General features: G+C 39.5%; 2 gene segments (V, D, J or C); both read right to left on the bottom strand.

The window, feature by feature from the left end:
* Nucleotides 1–3,649: 3,649 nt before the first annotated feature.
* LOC114701012 lies at nucleotides 3,650–7,167 on the bottom strand. The segment is given in 3 exon segments: nucleotides 3,650–3,657; nucleotides 6,597–6,995; nucleotides 7,077–7,167. Coding segments are annotated over 3 exon segments (453 nt in total).
* Nucleotides 7,168–14,512: 7,345 nt separating this feature from the next.
* Nucleotides 14,513–15,410, bottom strand: LOC119089069. The segment is given in 2 exon segments: nucleotides 14,513–15,119; nucleotides 15,294–15,410. Coding segments are annotated over 2 exon segments (384 nt in total).
* Between the last annotated feature and the right edge of the window lie 3,894 nt (nucleotides 15,411–19,304).

Consider the following 19,304-nt stretch of genomic DNA (forward strand, 5'->3'; position numbering starts at 1 on the left):
AATGCTACACCTGTGACACCTGCTGGCCAAAATGTGCTACTACACCCAAAAAAAAAACATTGCAAGGATGGTAATACAAGCAAGCCAGTGTTTTATTTCAGGAGAGCTATGGACATCTGTATGCTGTGAATGTGTTGCTCTGTTTGGTTAATAAATGAAGTGCTTATTGGCCTGTAGCCAGGCAGAAAGTATAGGCAGGACAAAGTAGAGGAGAATGCTGGGAAGGGGAAGGCTGAGTCAGGAGACGCTGCCAGTCACCCCCGCCAGGAGAAGTAAGATGTAAAGTACCGGTAAGCCACAAGCCACATGGCAACTTATAGATTAATAGAAATAGGTTAATTGAAAATATAAGAACTAGATAGCAAGACACCTGAACCATTAGGACAAACAGTTTAAATAATATGAGCGTCTGTGTGTTTATTTGGGTCTCAGTGGCTGTGGGCACAGGTGGGACTGGAGAAAACTCCAGCTACACAGGTAAGAGTACTTGATAATATTACACCTTGAAACTGATTAACAAATTTTGAATATTTCTTATAATATAGCAAAAAAATATTACTTCACAAGAATTTTAAAACTTTTTTGCCTGTCTGATGAATGACATTTTACTAGAAATATACGACCTTCCTAAGGCATATCTGGCCTGTACCATTTTGCCATTTAACATAATAATTCACACAGCACTCAAATACTGGTTTAACAATAATATCAAAAATGAGTCATTATTGTGACTGATACAGGCTTTACAAGATAGCAATGAAGGCTTACATAAAAAGATTCTTTCTCTGGAATCTGCTAACAGGAAACACAAGGTAGTAATAAAGATTTACAAAATGGGCTCCTTAGTTTGGAATCTGCTAACTTATTATAAGAACTTCAGTCCATTACTAATAAATGTATAGCCAGATTTGATTTTACTGATAAAAATGTGAATACTTGATAGAACAATAACTCTCCATGGTGAAGTTGTCACTACTCAGACACTTTATAAGGAAGAAAGATTATCATTAACTGATAAAATAAGGTCCATGGGATCACATGTTTCAGAAAAACATGAAAGGTTGCTTGATTCCATGAAATCTCTGGAATCTCTTACAACAGAGGAGGTACATTCGCTAGAACAGACCTTAGGTGCTCATCTGCAAGTCCTGGAAGAATCTCTTAGTAAAGATGAGAAGGGACCTAATAAGCAGAGGGCATGACCATACATGTTGTAACATCTCCAAATGGGTCTCATAAAATGGCTTATCCTGTCATCATCCATGAGAAGCCAGCAGATGATAGACACCCTGAGCCGTATGTAAAATATACATTACAACCTACTCCAATGAGAGATTTTTTAAAAATATGAAGGAAGCAGTAGTCATGTATAGCATACACTCAACATTTGTAAGACATGTTAAATTTGTGATCTACCTCAAATAGAATCATACCAGATGACTGGAAACAGTTAATTTCAGCTATTCTAGACTATAGCCAGCAGTTGCAATGGAAAAGCTGGTTGAGAGAGGAGGCTAGGAACCTGGAATAGCAGAGTAAGATCTGAGATTTTGAGATCTCACAAGATCAAATTCTTCATGAGGGATGTTTCACTAACAGGAATTTACAAGCCACTTATGATAAGCATACAATATCCCTAGGCTGTACAGCAAATGCACATACTTGGGAAAAAATTCCAGTATCAGACACCAACTAAGATATACACAAAGACATTCCAGAGACTGCAAGAATCTTTCAATAATTTTTTACAAACTCTGACCACAGCTATAATGAAAGCTGTGTCAGATAAAGAATTAAGATAAATATTAACTGAGTCCTTGCCATTTAACAATGCTAATACTGAATGCAACAGAATACTTGCCATTAAAGGTCAGATCAACTCCTTTGGAAGAACGGATTCAGTATATTAATGGTGTTGAGTCTCTTAACTGTAGTAATGAGGCTTGGATAGGAGAGGCAATTTGCAGAGGTAGATCAAGGCCCTGGGGTACCAAATACTTTAAATGTGGTACACCAGATCATATAAGTAAAAACCGTACATAGGGTGCTCCTAGAAGAAATGTTCCTTCTACAAATAACCCAAATGGGAGACCCCAAACCTTCTGGATTATGTAGAAGTTGCAGCAAAGGCCAACATTGGATCAATGAGTGCAGATCAATAATAGATGTATGAGGCAACCCTTTAACATTGGGAAATACCTCAGGTGCCTCTTGCAGACCCCCAAACTGAATGTGGACCAAACATTTCCAGCCACTGTGGAAGAAATTCCTCTCCAGGACAATTAAATAACCCAGTGTCTAGTGTAAAGAGCAATACTGCACTGGATGATAAAACAGCTCTGATAAATAAATCAAAAGTTCTAAAGAACATAATAAAACAAATATTTTGGCAGACTTCCATAAATGAACAAAGACCAAAGCTTAGAATTCAAATTAATGGCATTGTTCTGGAAGGCCTGGTAGACACAGGTGCAGATATGACTATAATTACATCAAAATCACAGCACCTGAATTGACCTCTTCAAGAGGTAGATGTCCAATTCGTAGGGATTGGACCCTATCTCAGATAAAGCAGAGTTCGAGATGGGTTGAATTCATAGGGCCAGAAGGACAAAGAGGAAAGCTGAAGCCATATGAAGCAAATGTAGCAGTGAATCTTTGGGGCTGAGATCTGTTACAACAGTGGAATACCCAGATTAAAATTTCTACACTCTAAGAAAAGGAATACAGACCAATGCATGTTTCTAGGAATAATATCATAACATGCTATAAGAAACAGTCACCAGCCATTCAGGCTGTACACAAACAGAGCACAAGTGCTGTTGAACTCTCAAAAGTACCAACTGTCTTACCTTTAAAATGACTAACTAACAAACTGTCTGAGTTGGACAATGGCCTTTGACAAAAGAGAAGCTACAAGCTTTAGAACAGCTGGTTCAAGCGCAGTTAAATGCTCAACACATTAAAGAATCTGCCAGCCCTTGGAATTCTCCTATATTTGTTATAGAAAAAAGTCAGGTAATTGGGGAATGGTGGTAGGTCATAAAGCTATTAATAAAGTAATTCAGGCAATTGGCTCCCTACAGACTGGGATACCCTTGTCCTCTCTGCTACCCAAAGAACGGCTTATTGCAGTTATTGACTTAAAAGAATGTTTCTTTACCATAGCTTTACAAGAAAATGATAGAGAAATATTTGCCTTCATAGCACCTAACTATAATAATTCCCAGCCACTCAAGAGATATCAATGGAAGGTCCTCCCAAAGGGAATGTTCGAGAACCCTACCCTGTGCCAATATTTACTCCAAAAACCATTGGAGATAATTTGTGTGATGTTTCCACAATCCATAATTTATCATTATATGAGTTATATCTTATTAGCTGATCCAAAGTTGGGCATATTAGAAAGCATGTTTGAAGAAGTAAAAAAAGTTTTGCCTCTCTGGGAACTGCAAATTGCTCCTGAAAAAATACAAAGAGGAGATTCTATTCATTACTTAGGATGTAAATAAAGCTACAGAAAATTAGACCCAAAGATACAACTAAGGAGATATCAATTGTAGACTCTTATGATTTTCAAAAGTTGTTAGGAAGCATTTCCAATTTGCTGGTATCATGGGAATACCTAAAGATGGACTACAAAATTTGACTAATACTCTAAAAGGGACAAAGAATTAAATAGACCAAGAGAATTATCGGCAGAAGCCGAGAAGGTATTGGCTCTAGTAGAAAAGACAATACAAGAAATACATGTGGAACATGTGAATCTAGAACTTAAATGCATTCTGGTCACACTCCCATCCAGACATACCCCCACGGGTATTTTGATTCACAGGTAAGATACTATATTGGAATGGATATTTCTACCACATAAACCAAGTAAGAAGTTAAAGACTTATATAGAAAAGGTCTCTGATTTGATTCAAAGAGGAAAATTAAGACTTCACCAATTGACAGGAATGGACCCAGCAGAAAGTGCAGTACCTTTAACAAATGAGGAAATTTCCTCACCTTGGAAAGATAATGAATACTGGCAGAGAGCCTGCAGTGACTTTTGGGAGAGATTAACAACCATTATCCCAAAAGCAAGAGAATAAAATTCATAAAGATGACTGAATGGGTCCTTCCTCACATTGTATGACAATAGCCAAATTCTGAAGTCCTCACATTCTATACTGATGCAAATAAAATAGGGAAAGCAGGATACAAATCAAGAGACTTAAGTGAAGAGCTTCAAAGTCCATACAACTCTGTGCAAAAAGCAGAACTGTATGCCATTCTTATGGTACTGATGGACTTCACAGAACCCCTCAATATAGTCACTGACTCCCAATATATAGAGAGAGTTGTTTTACATATTGAAACTGCTGAATTTATTCCTGATAATACAGAATTAAGTTCATTATTAATACAATTACAGGAAATCATCAGAAATAGGGAACATCCTATATATATAAAATCATATATATATATATATATATATATATATATATATATATATATATATATATATATAATATACACATATCAGATGCCATCCAGGTCTGCCAGGACCTCTAGAACAAGGTAATGATGTGATTGATCAGTTACTAATAAGAAAAGTTCTAGAAGCCTCAGAATTTCATAAGAAACACCATGGAAATAGCAATGGTTTTGTTGTTAGTAACAAAGACCTGTCTGACTGTGTCTGTGCTTGAGGATGTCTGGAAGGGAGAACTTTTCTATGATGACTCTGCACATGTTCTGAGAAAACATCTGAGAAGTGAGACATTTAGGAAGCTCCATAGATTCCTACTGGGTTATGGTCACTGCAGGAAAACAGAAATGATAAGACATGGAATTGGTTTGCAGCAGGCAACTGACCAGAAATTTTTTTTGGAAATTCTCCAACCAGGTTGTACATGTACATGCCAGAAACAAACACATTTAGTCTCTCCACAATGTTCTGATTTCTTGAATAACAATAAATACACAAATGAATGTGGAGAGATTCCAGTTTGTTTTATTTAAATCTGCTTTATTGAAAAAAATTTTTTAAGCATTACACATTTTCCCTTCCCAACTACTCCCAGAACCTCTGCACCTCCCTACAAAACAAACTCTACAGCCTCTCTCTCTCTCTCTCTCTCTCTCTCTCTCTCTCTCTCTCTCTCTCTCACACACACACACACACACACACACACACACACACACACACACACACAAAACATTCACAAGAAAACATACAAAAAATATTGACAAGGCAATAAAAAAATGACCAAACATACCTGTATGAGACAAAGACACTACAAAACACCGTTCTGTTGATTTTGTTTTGTCCGATCCCTGGGCATGGGACTTACTCTAAAGCGTGGTTATTAAAGCCAGTGAGACTTCACTGAAGAATCCTAATTTTTCCTTTGTTAGTGGGTACAAAAAACAGGTAGCTTCTTGGTTCAGAGTGAAAGCCCAAGTCCTCTTCCTGCTCTCAGCACTGGGACCCATCTGGTTTGAGGCTATTTAAGCCCTGTGCTTGCTTCCACAGTCTCTGTGAGTTCATATGAGCATCAGTCCTGCTGTGATGGAGGGCACTGTGTCTGTGGAGTCATCCATCACCTCTGGCTCTTGCAATCTTCCCACCCCCTCCTCAGTACTGGTCCCTCAGTTCTGAGGGGACAGTTTGATGAAGACAACGCAATTAGGACTAAGTGCTCCCTTATCTTTCACTCTGTACATGTTGTCCATTTTGGCTTTCTAAAATAGTTCCCATCTACTGAAAGAAGACCCTCTGATGATGGCTGATTTGGCATTTTTCATGTGTATCTACAGGAATATCATTTGGAATCATTTTATTGCTATATTCCATTATCAGAAGAGTAGTATTTGATTTTCCTCTAGGTCCATGACCTATCTACTCTCTGCTTGTTGGCCATGGGTCTCATCTCAGGAAGTGGGCCTTAAATCCAATCACAGAATGCTTGGTGACATCAACAATGTTTGAGCCCCTATTGCACCAGCATCTCTCAAAGGCAGGTTACTATTGTAAGTCACAGGTTTTGTAGATAGGATGGTTATTACCTTTCTCCTCCAATGGCATGCAAAGTACCTTCCCATACTCTGCATATTAGTCAATAGAAACAAGCCTCTAGGTAGACACCAGTTCTACTTCTCTGCATTCACTAAATCTATAGTGTTGTCTTCAGTCAGGTGGCCTTATCATCAGTTTGTGGAGAGCAACCAATAGCCTTGGCAATATCCTGAGATATTTGGGGGGATAATGGGTCCATGGGACTCCTATGTCCGAAGACTCAACATATGTGTGCTGATTCACTGATGCCATCTTCCCCATATCCACTTGCTAACTGAAGGTGAACATTACAATAATTTGGAATAAACTGCTGTGGGGAATTGACACCAAAAACTGGGTGGAACCACAGCTCTGAACCACCTGGCTTAGGCACCAGATACCCTTTATGTTTATAAAGCCAAACAAAGGCAGACACTTATTTCTGAACATCTGAAAAGGGACTTAGCAGATATGACAGGAAACCAGGGCTCTGAACTCAAAGTCAAGAGGAAACCCCAGAGGCTAGCAGGAAAAAGTGTGCCCCACTCACCACCACCCTGTCCTGTATTAGGAAGAAATGGAGCTGAGAACCAGCCTGAAATATTGTACAGCTGACAACCGAGGCTGTGTCTCTGTGCTATCCGAGCACAGTAGTATGTGGCAGTATCTGCAGTGTCCACACTGGTGATCTTGAGGAATACCTGGTTGTTGGAGGTGTCCTTGGAGATCGTGAGCCTGCTCTTCAGGGATGGGTTGTAGTACGTATTATCATTCCACCAAATATGTGCCAGCCACTCCAGACCCTTCCCTGAGGGCTGGCGGATCCAGCCCACACCAATACCATAAGTGCTCAGTGAAAACCCAGAGAAAGAGCAGGTCAGACTGAGAGTCTGGGAGGGCTGCAACAGCCCAGGGCCAGACTCCCTCAGGGTAGCCTGGGACAGGACATCTGTGGGGAAAAGAAAGCAGAGGGTAAGGTTGGAACAGGGTGAGCATATGGAAGTTCATCCCTTAGAGCCTTGGCACTCACAGGCAGGGACAATCAGCAGCAGGAAGGAGGAAGCAAGCCTGGCCATGGCTGCACACCAGTGAGTACCCAGGCCCAGCTTTGACTTTTCAACCCAGGGTTGGGTGGAGCCAGGAGAGATTTGCATTCCCTCACCAGGTGCTGACTCTGATGGTGGATTTAAGATTTAGGACTCAAGAAGAACCAGTCCATGATGGGGTACACAGGAGTTCTCTGAGGAGTTCATGCCTGCACCCCATAGAGAGTAGGTAACACATGAGACCAGGTTCCTCAGTACACAACACTTCCAGTGAGTCAAATGCAATGCAGCAAAGTTGAGAGGAGAGACCCTCGCTCTAACATGAAGGGTTCTGACTCTGTCACTCGTCCAGAGTTTGTTACCCTGCATTTTTGCAAGGAAAACACATGAAGAGCTCAAAGTGTTTATGTTTCTGCCACCTGCATGATGCACTGTGACTGGGGCCAGAGGAGGCTTCCTAAGTGTGTCCTCTTAGTACATATTTTTTTTTTCACAAAAAAAGGTACAAGATTCTAGACTTCTTGTATAGGGTAAGAGGATGTACCATCTGCAGGCTGGCAATTACAAACGCTAGCTTTGAATGGAAGAGTGATGTTTTATTGACTTTATTATTCTGTCAATTTCCTGCCTCACATGTTTGTGATTTCTGTTTATTCAGTGGTCAGTGCCTTCATCTTGATCCTGGCTGCTGTTTCTGATGACTTTGAAAATAATAGCAGAAAATAAAGACTGCAGACAAAGACATGGTTTGTTTGCTCAGTTCTCTCTGATTCCAAGCAGAGCAGGTCAGAGGATGCTGGAAGTCGTGGCTCACAGGCCCCTTGGATGTTCTTCACTGATGCAGAGACGTTCACCCATGATGTACTCTTCTCTGTTCTTGTCACTATTGATGTTTTAAAACTTAAAAAGAATATGATTTGCCTAATGTTGAGCAACTTGTGCAGTGACTTTTTGGTGTGAGCATGATTGAATACATGGATAGAAGTTTGAGTGGTCTATTGATTTCATTCTCACGTGGGCACCAGATATAGTCGCAATTAATGAGGCAAAAACACATAGTTTACCTTGTAATTAAAAGAGGTTTATTTCAGGGGTAATTTACAACCAATAAGGGGTTGATTGCTGGATCCAGAAGAGATGATGTATAGTCCAGCATAGTTCTCTGGTGAACTCTGACTTAGTCTGCAAATCCAGCCTCCAGGACCATGAGGAGCTAAGAGCGGGAACACATTCACATCTCCTGTCTTAAGGGGTCTCCTCTTGGCCACACCCCAGGTGCAGGTCATATGCAGGTTTGGCAGTTACTTGCTGCCACACTAGGGGCAGTGTTTCAAGGTGAAAGTTGGAACAGGTTCCCACTACACCAGACTATGCAATTATGCCTGGCTTCTCCCTCTCTCCTTCCCCTGAGCTTAGGGCTTCACATGGCAGTATATGACACCTTGGGACCAGGTCTCCTACACTTGTCCAGCAGAGCTGCATGAACTCAACACTGTGGATAGAACATCAAAGCCTGAGACACCAACTCACAGTCATATATTCCAGCTGTGAAACTTCTTTCAGGAGAAAGAAGTTACAGATAGATTTACAAATGCTGTTGCTGGTGGTTGTGACGATGATGACTGGATGTTTGACACCTCATGTTTGAAAACTTGTAGCCTTTTTATATGTATGTGCACTTGATGTTTGTCCTTCCAACAAGGTTCCATGTAGTGATTAAACATACATGCAATATCACGTAACAAAGAATTTTTACTGTATTCACACGCAGAATAGTCACAGTAGCTACTTCACATGTACTATATGGTCTCTGAATTTATATGAGGTTAGGACAGGAAACCTTAGAGTCTCCTAGGACTCACTCCCTCTCCAGATGTTTCTCTGCACCTACTACCTTTTCTATCCTGGTGAAATATGGATCTACAGCTCCCCCTGCTGGTCCTGAGCATCCTCAAAGTGTGGTTGTTACTGAGCACACAGTGAACCTGCTCACTGTGTCTGCTGCACAGTAATGCAAGGCTGTGTCTTCAGTGGTAGAAGAGCTCAGCTTCGGGGTGACCTGGTTCTTGAATGTGTCCACTGACATACTGATGGATTTTCAGTGATAGCTCTTCACTTTCTACAGACCTTTATCCTTTTTTCTTTCAGGACAGGCTCTTCCTGAAGGTTCACAGCCAGGAGAAGGCTCTCAGCTCCCAGCAACCAGAAGCCACAATCACCCAGCATAGGACCCAACCGTACTTTATTTTCTGATAGGAGACAAGGAATTATCTCAATTTTTTCACATTTGTTGAGAGTTAACTTGTATTCTATGATGTGATAGATTTTGAGAAGTTTCCATATGAGGAAAAATGTATATTCTGTATATGTTAAGTGGAATAGTCTGTGTGTCTGTTAAGTCCAGTTCCTCCTTCGTACATTTCAGCTCTGAATTTTCTCGTTTTTAGTTTGGAAGACATATCTAAATTTTAGAGTGGGATATTGAAGTCCCAAATTATTATTGTGTCAGGACCTATGTGGACTTTTGTTATTTAGTATTTGTTTCATGAAATTGGGGAATCCAAAACTTTATGCATAAAGGTTTATAATTGTTACATCTCCTGGATGAATTCTTTATTTTTCTAATACGTAGTGCCCCCTTTTAATGACTTTCAGTTAATTTTAGTTTAATGTTTACTTTGACTGATATGAGGGGAGCTCTAGCAGCCTTTTTATGTTTTCCAGTTGCTTGGCAATTTGCTTCTCATCCTTTTATATTGACATTTTAGGAATCTTAACTGATTAAGTGTTTCTTGAACACAGAATGTAGTTGGTCCTTATTTCTTTTTAATCTCATCCATTTGTATCTTTTTGTGGTGATGTTTGAGGCCATTTACATTTAAGGTAGTGTAGAACGAGGTTTGCTATCTACCATAAATTTGATGGGTGGTGTTCTGTTTTCCTAGGATACTGGGTATTTCTTTTCTTGTTTCCTTATTAGGTTGACAGTTTGATGAGCTGCTGTGTGCAGCATGGCTGTTTCCTGCTCATGTCTAGTTCGTTTATCTGCAGTCAGCCTGCCTTTGTTCCAATAGTGTATCAGCTAAGGACTTCCTGCAGTACTGACTTACCTGTCATGAGTTTCCTTAACTTGTGTATGCCTTGAAATGCCTTTTTTCCCACCAGCATTGAAAGAGAGTCTAGCAGGATATAGCATTCTTTGTTCAGAGTTGTTTCTTTTCAGAGCTTGAAAAACTGCATTTCATATCCTTCTGGTCTTCATGATTGCTGATCAAAATTCTGGGGTAATTCTGATATTTCTGCTTTTGTGAGTTGTTTTTTCATGTTTTTAGTATTGTTTCTTTACTTTGAATATTTGACATCCTGATTGTAATATACTATGGTTATGTCTATTTGGAGTTCTACACACCTCTTGTATTTCTCTCTACATTAGTCAATCTTTTTCATTCAGTTTTTCCTCTGCTTCTTCTTCTACACCATGAATTCTTAGGTTTGGCTTCTTAAACATATCTTGGACTTCTTAGAAATATTTTTTTTCTTTTTTTTTTTTTTTTTTTTTTTTTTTGGTTTTTTAAGACAGGGTTTCTCTGTGTAGCTTTGGAGCCTGTCCTGGAACTCGCTTTGTAGACCAGGCTGGCCTTGAATTCACAGAGATCCGCCTGCCTCTGCCTTCAGAGTGCTGGGATTAAAGGCGTGTGCCGCCGCCGCCGCCGCCGCCGCCGCCGCCGCCGCCGCCGCCGCCACCACCACCGCCTGGCTATGGTCTTGTGTGTTAATGATAACATCTGTTGTGGGTTTTATTTGGCTGATCATCTCCTTCATTTCTATATTCATTTTTATAGTGATTTTTCAATGTTTTAATCTCCTTGCTATTTTTCCTCCATATTTTGAGCTTTGCCCTCAAATTTATTTAATATTCTTATTAAATTTTTTAATAAATGTATTAAATGTTTCATTCACTTTGGAGGCTGTCTGGTCAAGATCTTGGATATATTTCCTTAACTCACATGTCTGTTGGCACTTCTGTGTGATTGTTAGTTCTTTTGAATAGTTTGACTCTGAATTCTTTCTAAGACATTTCAGCTATTTCTGTAATTTTGCATTCCCTCATAGAGGAACTGGCTGCTTGGCATTGGATCTTGGGTGATGGTTGTGTCATGGTTTTTTTATATTGCTTCGTGTCTTATACATTTGTTTAAGTGAGTATGTTTATTTCATCTTCTTCAGAGCTTATTGTGGTATTAGGGTTTTTATGACTCTTAGAGAAATATTTACACAAAGTTCAGCTGCAAGGACTGGAGAAAATGGTGTTGATTATCAAAGGAGTTGTTTAAGTGATCGCATCTTGGCATGTGTCAGAATGACTAAGTGAGGGTTATACACATGCACCAAGGTAACTAGATGAGGTCAAATCTGATCATCCCTGAATTCTATGAACCTGCTGGAGTCAGGCTACCAAGCTTCATACCCATTGAAGTCCATTTACTATAAGGAGTCTGTGATTAGAGTTACAGGACCCAAATATGTCTGGAACCACAGAATGTAGCAGGAATCTTAAAGAGTCTTATTAATAAAATCAAACCTGGAGCTGGGTATTTGGGGTGAATGCTGGAAGATCAGAGAAGCAGAACAAGCCACAGCTTCCTCACCTTGCCAATTCCTCAGCTGATACTGTTTCCTCAGACTGGAAGCCTCTGAGTCCTCATCCAGAATGGCTCTCAGCTGAACTGCTGCTAAAAGCCTAAAAACTTAACCAGGCTTTAGTTCCTGGTCCTCACACCTTATATACCTTTCTGCTTTCTGCCATCACTTCCTGGGATTAAAGGCATGAGTTACCATGCCTGGCTGTTTCCAGTGTGGCTTTGAACTCACAGAGATCCAACTGGATCTCTGCCTCCCAAGTGATAGGATTAAAGGCATGCACCGCCGCCGCCACCACCGCCTTCTTACCCCTCACTGCCGCTGCCGTTCTTCCCCTCAGAAAGAGACCTACTTCCTGTATATCTGTCTTTTTATTGACTTTCTGTTCTGCCTTCTCATTGGTTGTAAACCCAACCACATGACCTCCTCGTCACTGCCTGTCTGTACAGACCTCCAGGTCTTCTATGGTTGGTATTGAGATTAAAGGCTTGTGTCTCCATGCTGGTGGTATCCTTGAACACACAGAGATCTGACTGTCATGTGATTGGGATTAAGGGCGTGTGCTACCACTGCCAGACTTCTGCTATGGCTTTCTATTAGCTCTGACCCCCAGGCACTTTTACTTATTAACATACAAATAAAATCACATTTCAGCACAAATAAAATATCACCATAACAGAAAAATAAACATCAGATTCTGTAGTGACATTTAGCATGTCAGATATCAGAACTCCCCAGTATTCTCTATTCATTCTCTCTCTATGTTTTAGAAGGAGATGAGTTGTGTTCAAATGTCAGTCAACATATCAGATTTGACTGAGGGCCTTATCATTTCCTATTTCATTCCTGTACTTCATTTTAATATTTTATTTGATGATACATGAGACTTCTCAGCTAATGGAGATGATTTATGGCAAACTCAAGAACAGTATGGATTATGACTCCACCACAAATGCAAGTCAGGAGAATTCCTTCCACAGAAGTCTCTCTAGAGCAGGCTATTGGTGTATTTGTGTGATTAGCACTTTCTTGCCCATATCAGAAACAATCAACATTTATTCCATTCTTTCTAGCCTGCATCTACAATCTTTACTCTGTAATCTACAGTTATTTGCATGTGCTTATACATTCTATGATTCTGGCAGGCTATCGATGAGGTAATAATGGATTGATCAACCAGGTTCTCTATGTCACATTTTTACCTACCAAAGATACCATACTGTAGTAAACCCTGATGTATAGACCATCATATCCAGTATGATGCCTTAAGATCTAGGTCCACATTTGATGTGATTCAAGTTGAATTCAGCGTGTATCCCAAGACTATTTACAACTAGGTATTTATTATGTTGGCTGGACTAGAAGTCTGACAGACTGGAGTTGTGTCTGTCCTAGAGGCCTCCCACTGGCAGGCCTGACACTATGGCCAATACCATTTACAGATGTTCTGATCTTTTTAAACATTTTTGAGAATTTCATACATGAGAACTATATTTACATCACTTCTACTCCTGTCTCCTTTGACTCCAATCCAACCTCACTTTCAAATTTTTAACCTCATCTGTAATTATTATTGCTTCATGTCATGTGTGTGTGTGTGTGTGTGTGTGTGTGTGTGTTCATGCACGCACGCGCATGCGCATGCATGTGCATGTGCATATGTGCATGCTGGCCAGTTGTGAGTTTTTACATTAATCATCATCAACTTTACTAATCTACAGGTAGAGAGATACAAATTTAGAGGTCAGTTTGATAATATGTCCATTTAGTGAAATAATAGTAACAAGTTAACCCAGGGACTCTGAGGTACTCAACCATGGGTTCTTGGCCAGATTTATGTTACCAGGCATGTTGATGGGGTGTTAAATCCAATCAGAAAGTGTTTGGTTATACTCACAACATTGCACTTATTCATTACTTATTCTCCAGAAAAAAAAAATATCTATTTACAAAATCTTCTAATTTCTCTTCCAGAATGTGATGAACATAAAGTTGAAGCTTTTTGGTTGGGACAGCAGGGACAGGAAGTGAGCAAATGTTGTTTCTAGTGGTGTTACCCAGTGCAAGAAAAATGACTCAGCCTAGTTGGCGTGGTGGACACCAACTCCTGGTACTCATGTAGACTTTGCAAGGTGCCGGAGATTAGAATATATGTATACATACATATATATATTCTATATAGAGAGAATTCTCTATAGGTAGAATATATATATATATATTCACATACATACTCAGGATGATCTAAGAAGTATTAAAAAGAAAACAGGTGAAAACCATGTCTTGAGAAGAGACCAATATGACTGGTAGTTAAGAAAATATTGTAAACTTTCAGCAAACTGTTATATGTTTATTGAGTTAAAAAGTGATCTTGAGGTTTATGGGCACAATATGGAATGGTTACATCAAGATTATTAATGTATCTGTCACTTTAAATGGCATAGGCACATTTAAAACAAAAAACTCATTTTCACAGTATAAAAAACACTATTAAAGTGGAATATTTGAAATAAACTTGCATAGAGAGAAGTCACAGAACAAAGTTCTGTATGAGTCAGATAATTTATGTTTATTTAAACATTAAATTTTATTGTTTAGGAAAAATTTAAATAATAGTTGTGTAAGTTATCTAAAAAGTCTATAACTTTATTCATATATTTATTTAAATATCTATTTACATATGGATATAACCCATATATAAAGATTATGTACTCTCTGAGTAATTTAGTAGATGTTGATAGATTTCTGTAAATAAATATAGACATATAAATTAACATTATCAGAAATTACTAGTGCGTAAAATGCATATTCTCCCCCTTAAAATGCATTTTGCATCTTACTTTTTCTTTGACTTAATACCCAAATAATAAAGATGCATTGTAATAGCAAAAACAGTTCATAAACTTATGACCCTAGCATACAAAAGTCATGAAACTTACATCCACTTCCTGTCCCACCTGTGGCTACAGCTAGTCCCGAGCGCCCCCTGCTGGTTTTGAGCGTTCACTGGTGGCGAACACCACTTGAGGGAGGTTTTTGTCTGGGCTCACACTACCATCTACTCACTGTGTCTCTTTCTCTGGCACAGTAATACATCGCCGAGTCCTCGGCTCTCAGACTGCTCATGTGAAGGTAGGCAGTGTTCTTGGAATCATCTCTTGAGATGGCGAATCTCTGTTTCACAGACGCAGCATACTCCGTTGTGTGCCCCCTAGGTTTGTCTCTGATGAAACCCACCCACTCCAGACTCTTTCCTGGAGCCTGGCGATGCCAGTGTATGTAGAAGTCACTGAAGGTGAACCCAGACCCTTCACAATAGAGTCTCAGGGAACCTCCTGGCTGAATAAAGCCTCCTCCAGACTGCTCCAGATGTACTTCACAGTGAACACCTGTGAACATAACATTGGTGTGCTTAAGAGGTGCTCTCTCTCTCTCTCTCTCTCTCTCTCTCTCTCTCTCTCTCTCTCTCTCTCTCTCTCTCACACACACACACACACACACACACACACACACACACACACACACACGCATGCACTGGATCCTCTATTTCCCCATTAGATTACCATACAAAATTGTCAAAGCAAGAACCCAGCTCTGCCCAAGCTTCATGGTAATGTCTTCTGAATTAATCCAGTGAACAACGGGAGGCTATGGAGACCTCAGAAATACTGGCCTCTCTCTCTTTCTCTGGGCTGTAGGAACAGCTGCTGAGCTGTTTATTAGAGAATAGAATGTTTTATTTGCATATGCTCCTCCCATTCATTTCAAACAGATAAAACTCCTGGAGGAAGGCCCAGAGGTTAACATCATCTTGAGCAGCCCCAGGATAGTGGCCAGTTGGCACTACAATGTATTTTCCTTAGTATTTCAAAATAGAACTAGTGTCCACTTCAGAAATTTTATGTTTTGTCTTCTGATGCTGACAGTATCTGACTTTCATCTGAACATTTTTGCACACAATTCTCCACTGCTCATCTTCACCATCCAGTTTGCCTGCTCTCACATTAATCCCATTCAATTAAGACATTTTACTCAGTTCAATAATAATTTCCTTTCTCACCCTTTAGCATTTCTGGGCAGTATCCCTTTCATGGAGCTCAAGGGCGATGAATGATGGGGTCATTCTATTTCTGTCTCCTTGGAGTGACTTCCCCTGAGAAGTTCCCATTGTATTGTGTGTCCTCGTGTGTATTGGTGTGTGCGGTCCCTCTCCAGTACCTATGTCCTGTTCATCTTTGTAAATACCACCACCATTCATTTGGGATTGAGCACATCTTTGCATTTTCCAGCACCCTTGAAGAGAAGTAAATTTAGTTGTCAATGTCAGCCCATAAACTGAAGTTATGAGAAGCATGAAACCACAGCACACCTTGCTTTGAAATGTTATAGCCAGATTTTCAGTCCCTCTGTGCACCTGAGAATGGCCACATCTGGAGAAATCTCAGGAACTAATCTGTAGATGCCTTCAACCTGAACAAGCCTGGACTTATCAGTCCATTACTGATCCTCAAAAGCAACTGAGTATTGGTGTGTTCTAGGCACTCTGTGCCCATACTGCCCATGGTCTACCTCAGAATGATGCTCAGGACGCCTACTTCTATTCTTAGGTGCCTTCTTTTAAAGCACAATTTTCACAGGAATTCAAAAGTTCCTCAGACAAATCTAAGTTTTGTCTTCCTATGAACTTCACTCCAGAGTCCTCTGTTAAATACTCCATGAGGTATTTATAAACTTTCTTCTCCATGCAGAAGGGAAACAGCATTTCAAAGTTTAATTAAAACTTAATTTAATTTGAAATTTTGTAATTTGTACAAGTACCAAACATTACATCTCTTTCTCTTCAGATTTTCCTCATCTTCTCAAATTTCATTACAGGCTGTACTGGTATTTCAATTAATTAGGATCACTTTTTTACTATGACCTCTGAATGTCTCCAACTTAGTAAGACCAAATGAGACCCTGTCTAAGCTCATGTCGATTTACATCTTACAACTTCCCACTGATATTAGTAAACTCACAACAAAGAAGTCTAAAGCAAGCCTGGGTACTCACTTTTCTAAAATCTTGCCACATGATTTCACATTATTGCCAAATCAGGCTTTGGGGCACATGAAAGTTTACTCCCGCTGCACCCCAAAACTACACCTCTATACTGCCCAACTTTGAATTAATTTAAGTATATTTAGAGATAAAACAAAACCCCCTACACTTTTGGAGACAATTTGTTAGTATTTGAGGCAAATACTGGTCAACTTATGCAGAATATCTCAACTCTAAAATCGCAGTCCAACATAGATGGAACATATATGGGAAATGGACACCCTCTAGTGGTTCAGGGTGGTACTACAATGATACATGCATCTTTCTAAATTTTGCATCATTCCAAGGGACATAACATCACAGTTACTCCTTTTGTCAAGACTAGGACAAACGTCACACATCCAGTATGGAAAATGTACACTAATTTGGTTGAGAGGATTTCAAACTATCAATCAGGCAAATGGCAATGTCATATGTATATCCACTGTTATATAAACAAACTTACAATGCTTAATAAAACCAAATTTATTTGAACTAAAACCTGAGGCTGGGGTTCAAAACAACCCAGATAATACCAACTAGAGCAGGTACATAACCTGATAATTACAGACCTCAGAGCCCTAACTACCAAATTTCATATGAAATGATCATATAATGAATCCTTCATCCATTAAAACTCAGATTACACCCCAACTACATTAAAAGGAGCCACACCATATGTGGCTTCATGGATTAAAATATTCAAATTTATGGCACTCTGACTCTGTGCCATAAATGGTATGAGAATTGGCTAGTCTAACTGAAAAATCATCATCTATATTCAGCTACAATCATTATCACAGGTCACCTCAATAGAATTCAATGTAACTTATTGCCATACTCCAGATGATTCTATTATAACCTATAACATGGGCCTAAGGTGCTTAATTAAAAAGAAAATGTCTTGGTGGGATCCTTTGGACTTAACTATGACAATTTAATTACTAGCTTGCTAACTGCGTCTTCTTATAAATTTAATACCATCCAGCCTTTTAATGGTAATTGGAGTAAGATATCCTGGATAACACATGTACCAACTACAGGTATTCACTCTTCCCACAACTTTGTTACACCTATGTATTTTAAATACACATCCTTCACAGATTGCCTATTGGGGAAGGCTACCCTGAACCCTGAGGGATGATGTACAGGGGATGTAACCAGACAATAAATTATGTACTAAACATTGAAAACCAAGATATGCCCACAGACAACATGTGAACCCTAAAATGCTATTACAATACTGGACTATTGTAATATTCTACAGCTCCAATATGTATTTTTCTGCAACATATTTTGATATACAGAACATTTACCCTAAATGTTCAAATTTTCTCAGTCTTACAGAATTCCTAGTTTCCCTATTCAACAAAACTGGAAAAGATGGTTACTTCAGTTTGATATTGCTGCTACATAGCACTTAGAGCTTTAACCATCTCCAAAGCACACTGTCTTAGCAAGTTGGGGAGGAAAGGGTTTATTTGGCTTAACTTCCAGATCATAGTCCATCTTTGCAGGAAGTCAGAACAGAAATTTAAGCAGAGCTATAACCTGGAGGCAAGAGCTGATGCAGAGGCTTTCTCAGCCTGCTTTCTTATGGAACCCAGGACCACCATCCCAGGGATGGCACCACCCACAGTGGGCTGGGCCCTTCCCATCAGTCATCAATTAAGAAAATGACCTCCAGGCTTGCTTATGATCTGATCTTGTGGAGGCTTTTTCTCAACTGAGGCTCCCTCCTCTCAGATGCCTCTAGAATCTAGCCTGTGTCAAGTTAACATAAAACTATCCAGCACATGGGTATAAAAGAAGGTAAATAATTCCTTTCTCAGGGCATAGAAGATATTGTTCAATGAAGTCTTATGTCCCAGTTTCTCTTTCCCTGGGTCAATGTAAACAATGCCTGCTTGTTCTAGCATTGCACTAAAGTCCGTTTTGCGACACCAGTGAGTTTATTGAACTTGTTTGTAGAGGAACGTGTGTGAGGGGTACTTTTTAACCCTTCGGTGAACTGACAGTGAAGGACCTTATTGTCTCTTGCTTATCTGTGACTCTCTGTGAGGTCTAAATGCACCTCAAACTGGAAATGTACCATAGATATTTGTTTCTTTAGATTCTCTCCTCTGATTTACTTTAATTTTTAAAGAGCTGATTTAGCATTCATTGACTGTCTTCATCACAGAACAGACAGTCTGTTCTAATAACTAAAACATTGATTGTTATGTGGATTTCTGTGGGCATTTGTTTGCTGATTATTGTTTCAATGACTTTTTCCTTTTGTTTTAGCTCCTTTATACAAGAAATAATGCAGCAGCCTGCTGCAGTTCCTATTTGCATTACTGTTTATGAGAGAATTTAGGACCAAAGGCATGAGCCCTTGCTATTTTCTAAACCATCCTCCTAGCCATAGTCTATAAACTGCTCATCAATTACTAAATTTTCTACTAATATATTGGCAAGTGTCGTTAACCTTGAAGGGCCTTCATAATGTTTCC

The sequence above is a fragment of the Peromyscus leucopus genome, chromosome 14, assembly GCF_004664715.2.
Source record: "Peromyscus leucopus breed LL Stock chromosome 14, UCI_PerLeu_2.1, whole genome shotgun sequence".
Taxonomy (NCBI): Eukaryota; Metazoa; Chordata; class Mammalia; order Rodentia; family Cricetidae; genus Peromyscus; species Peromyscus leucopus.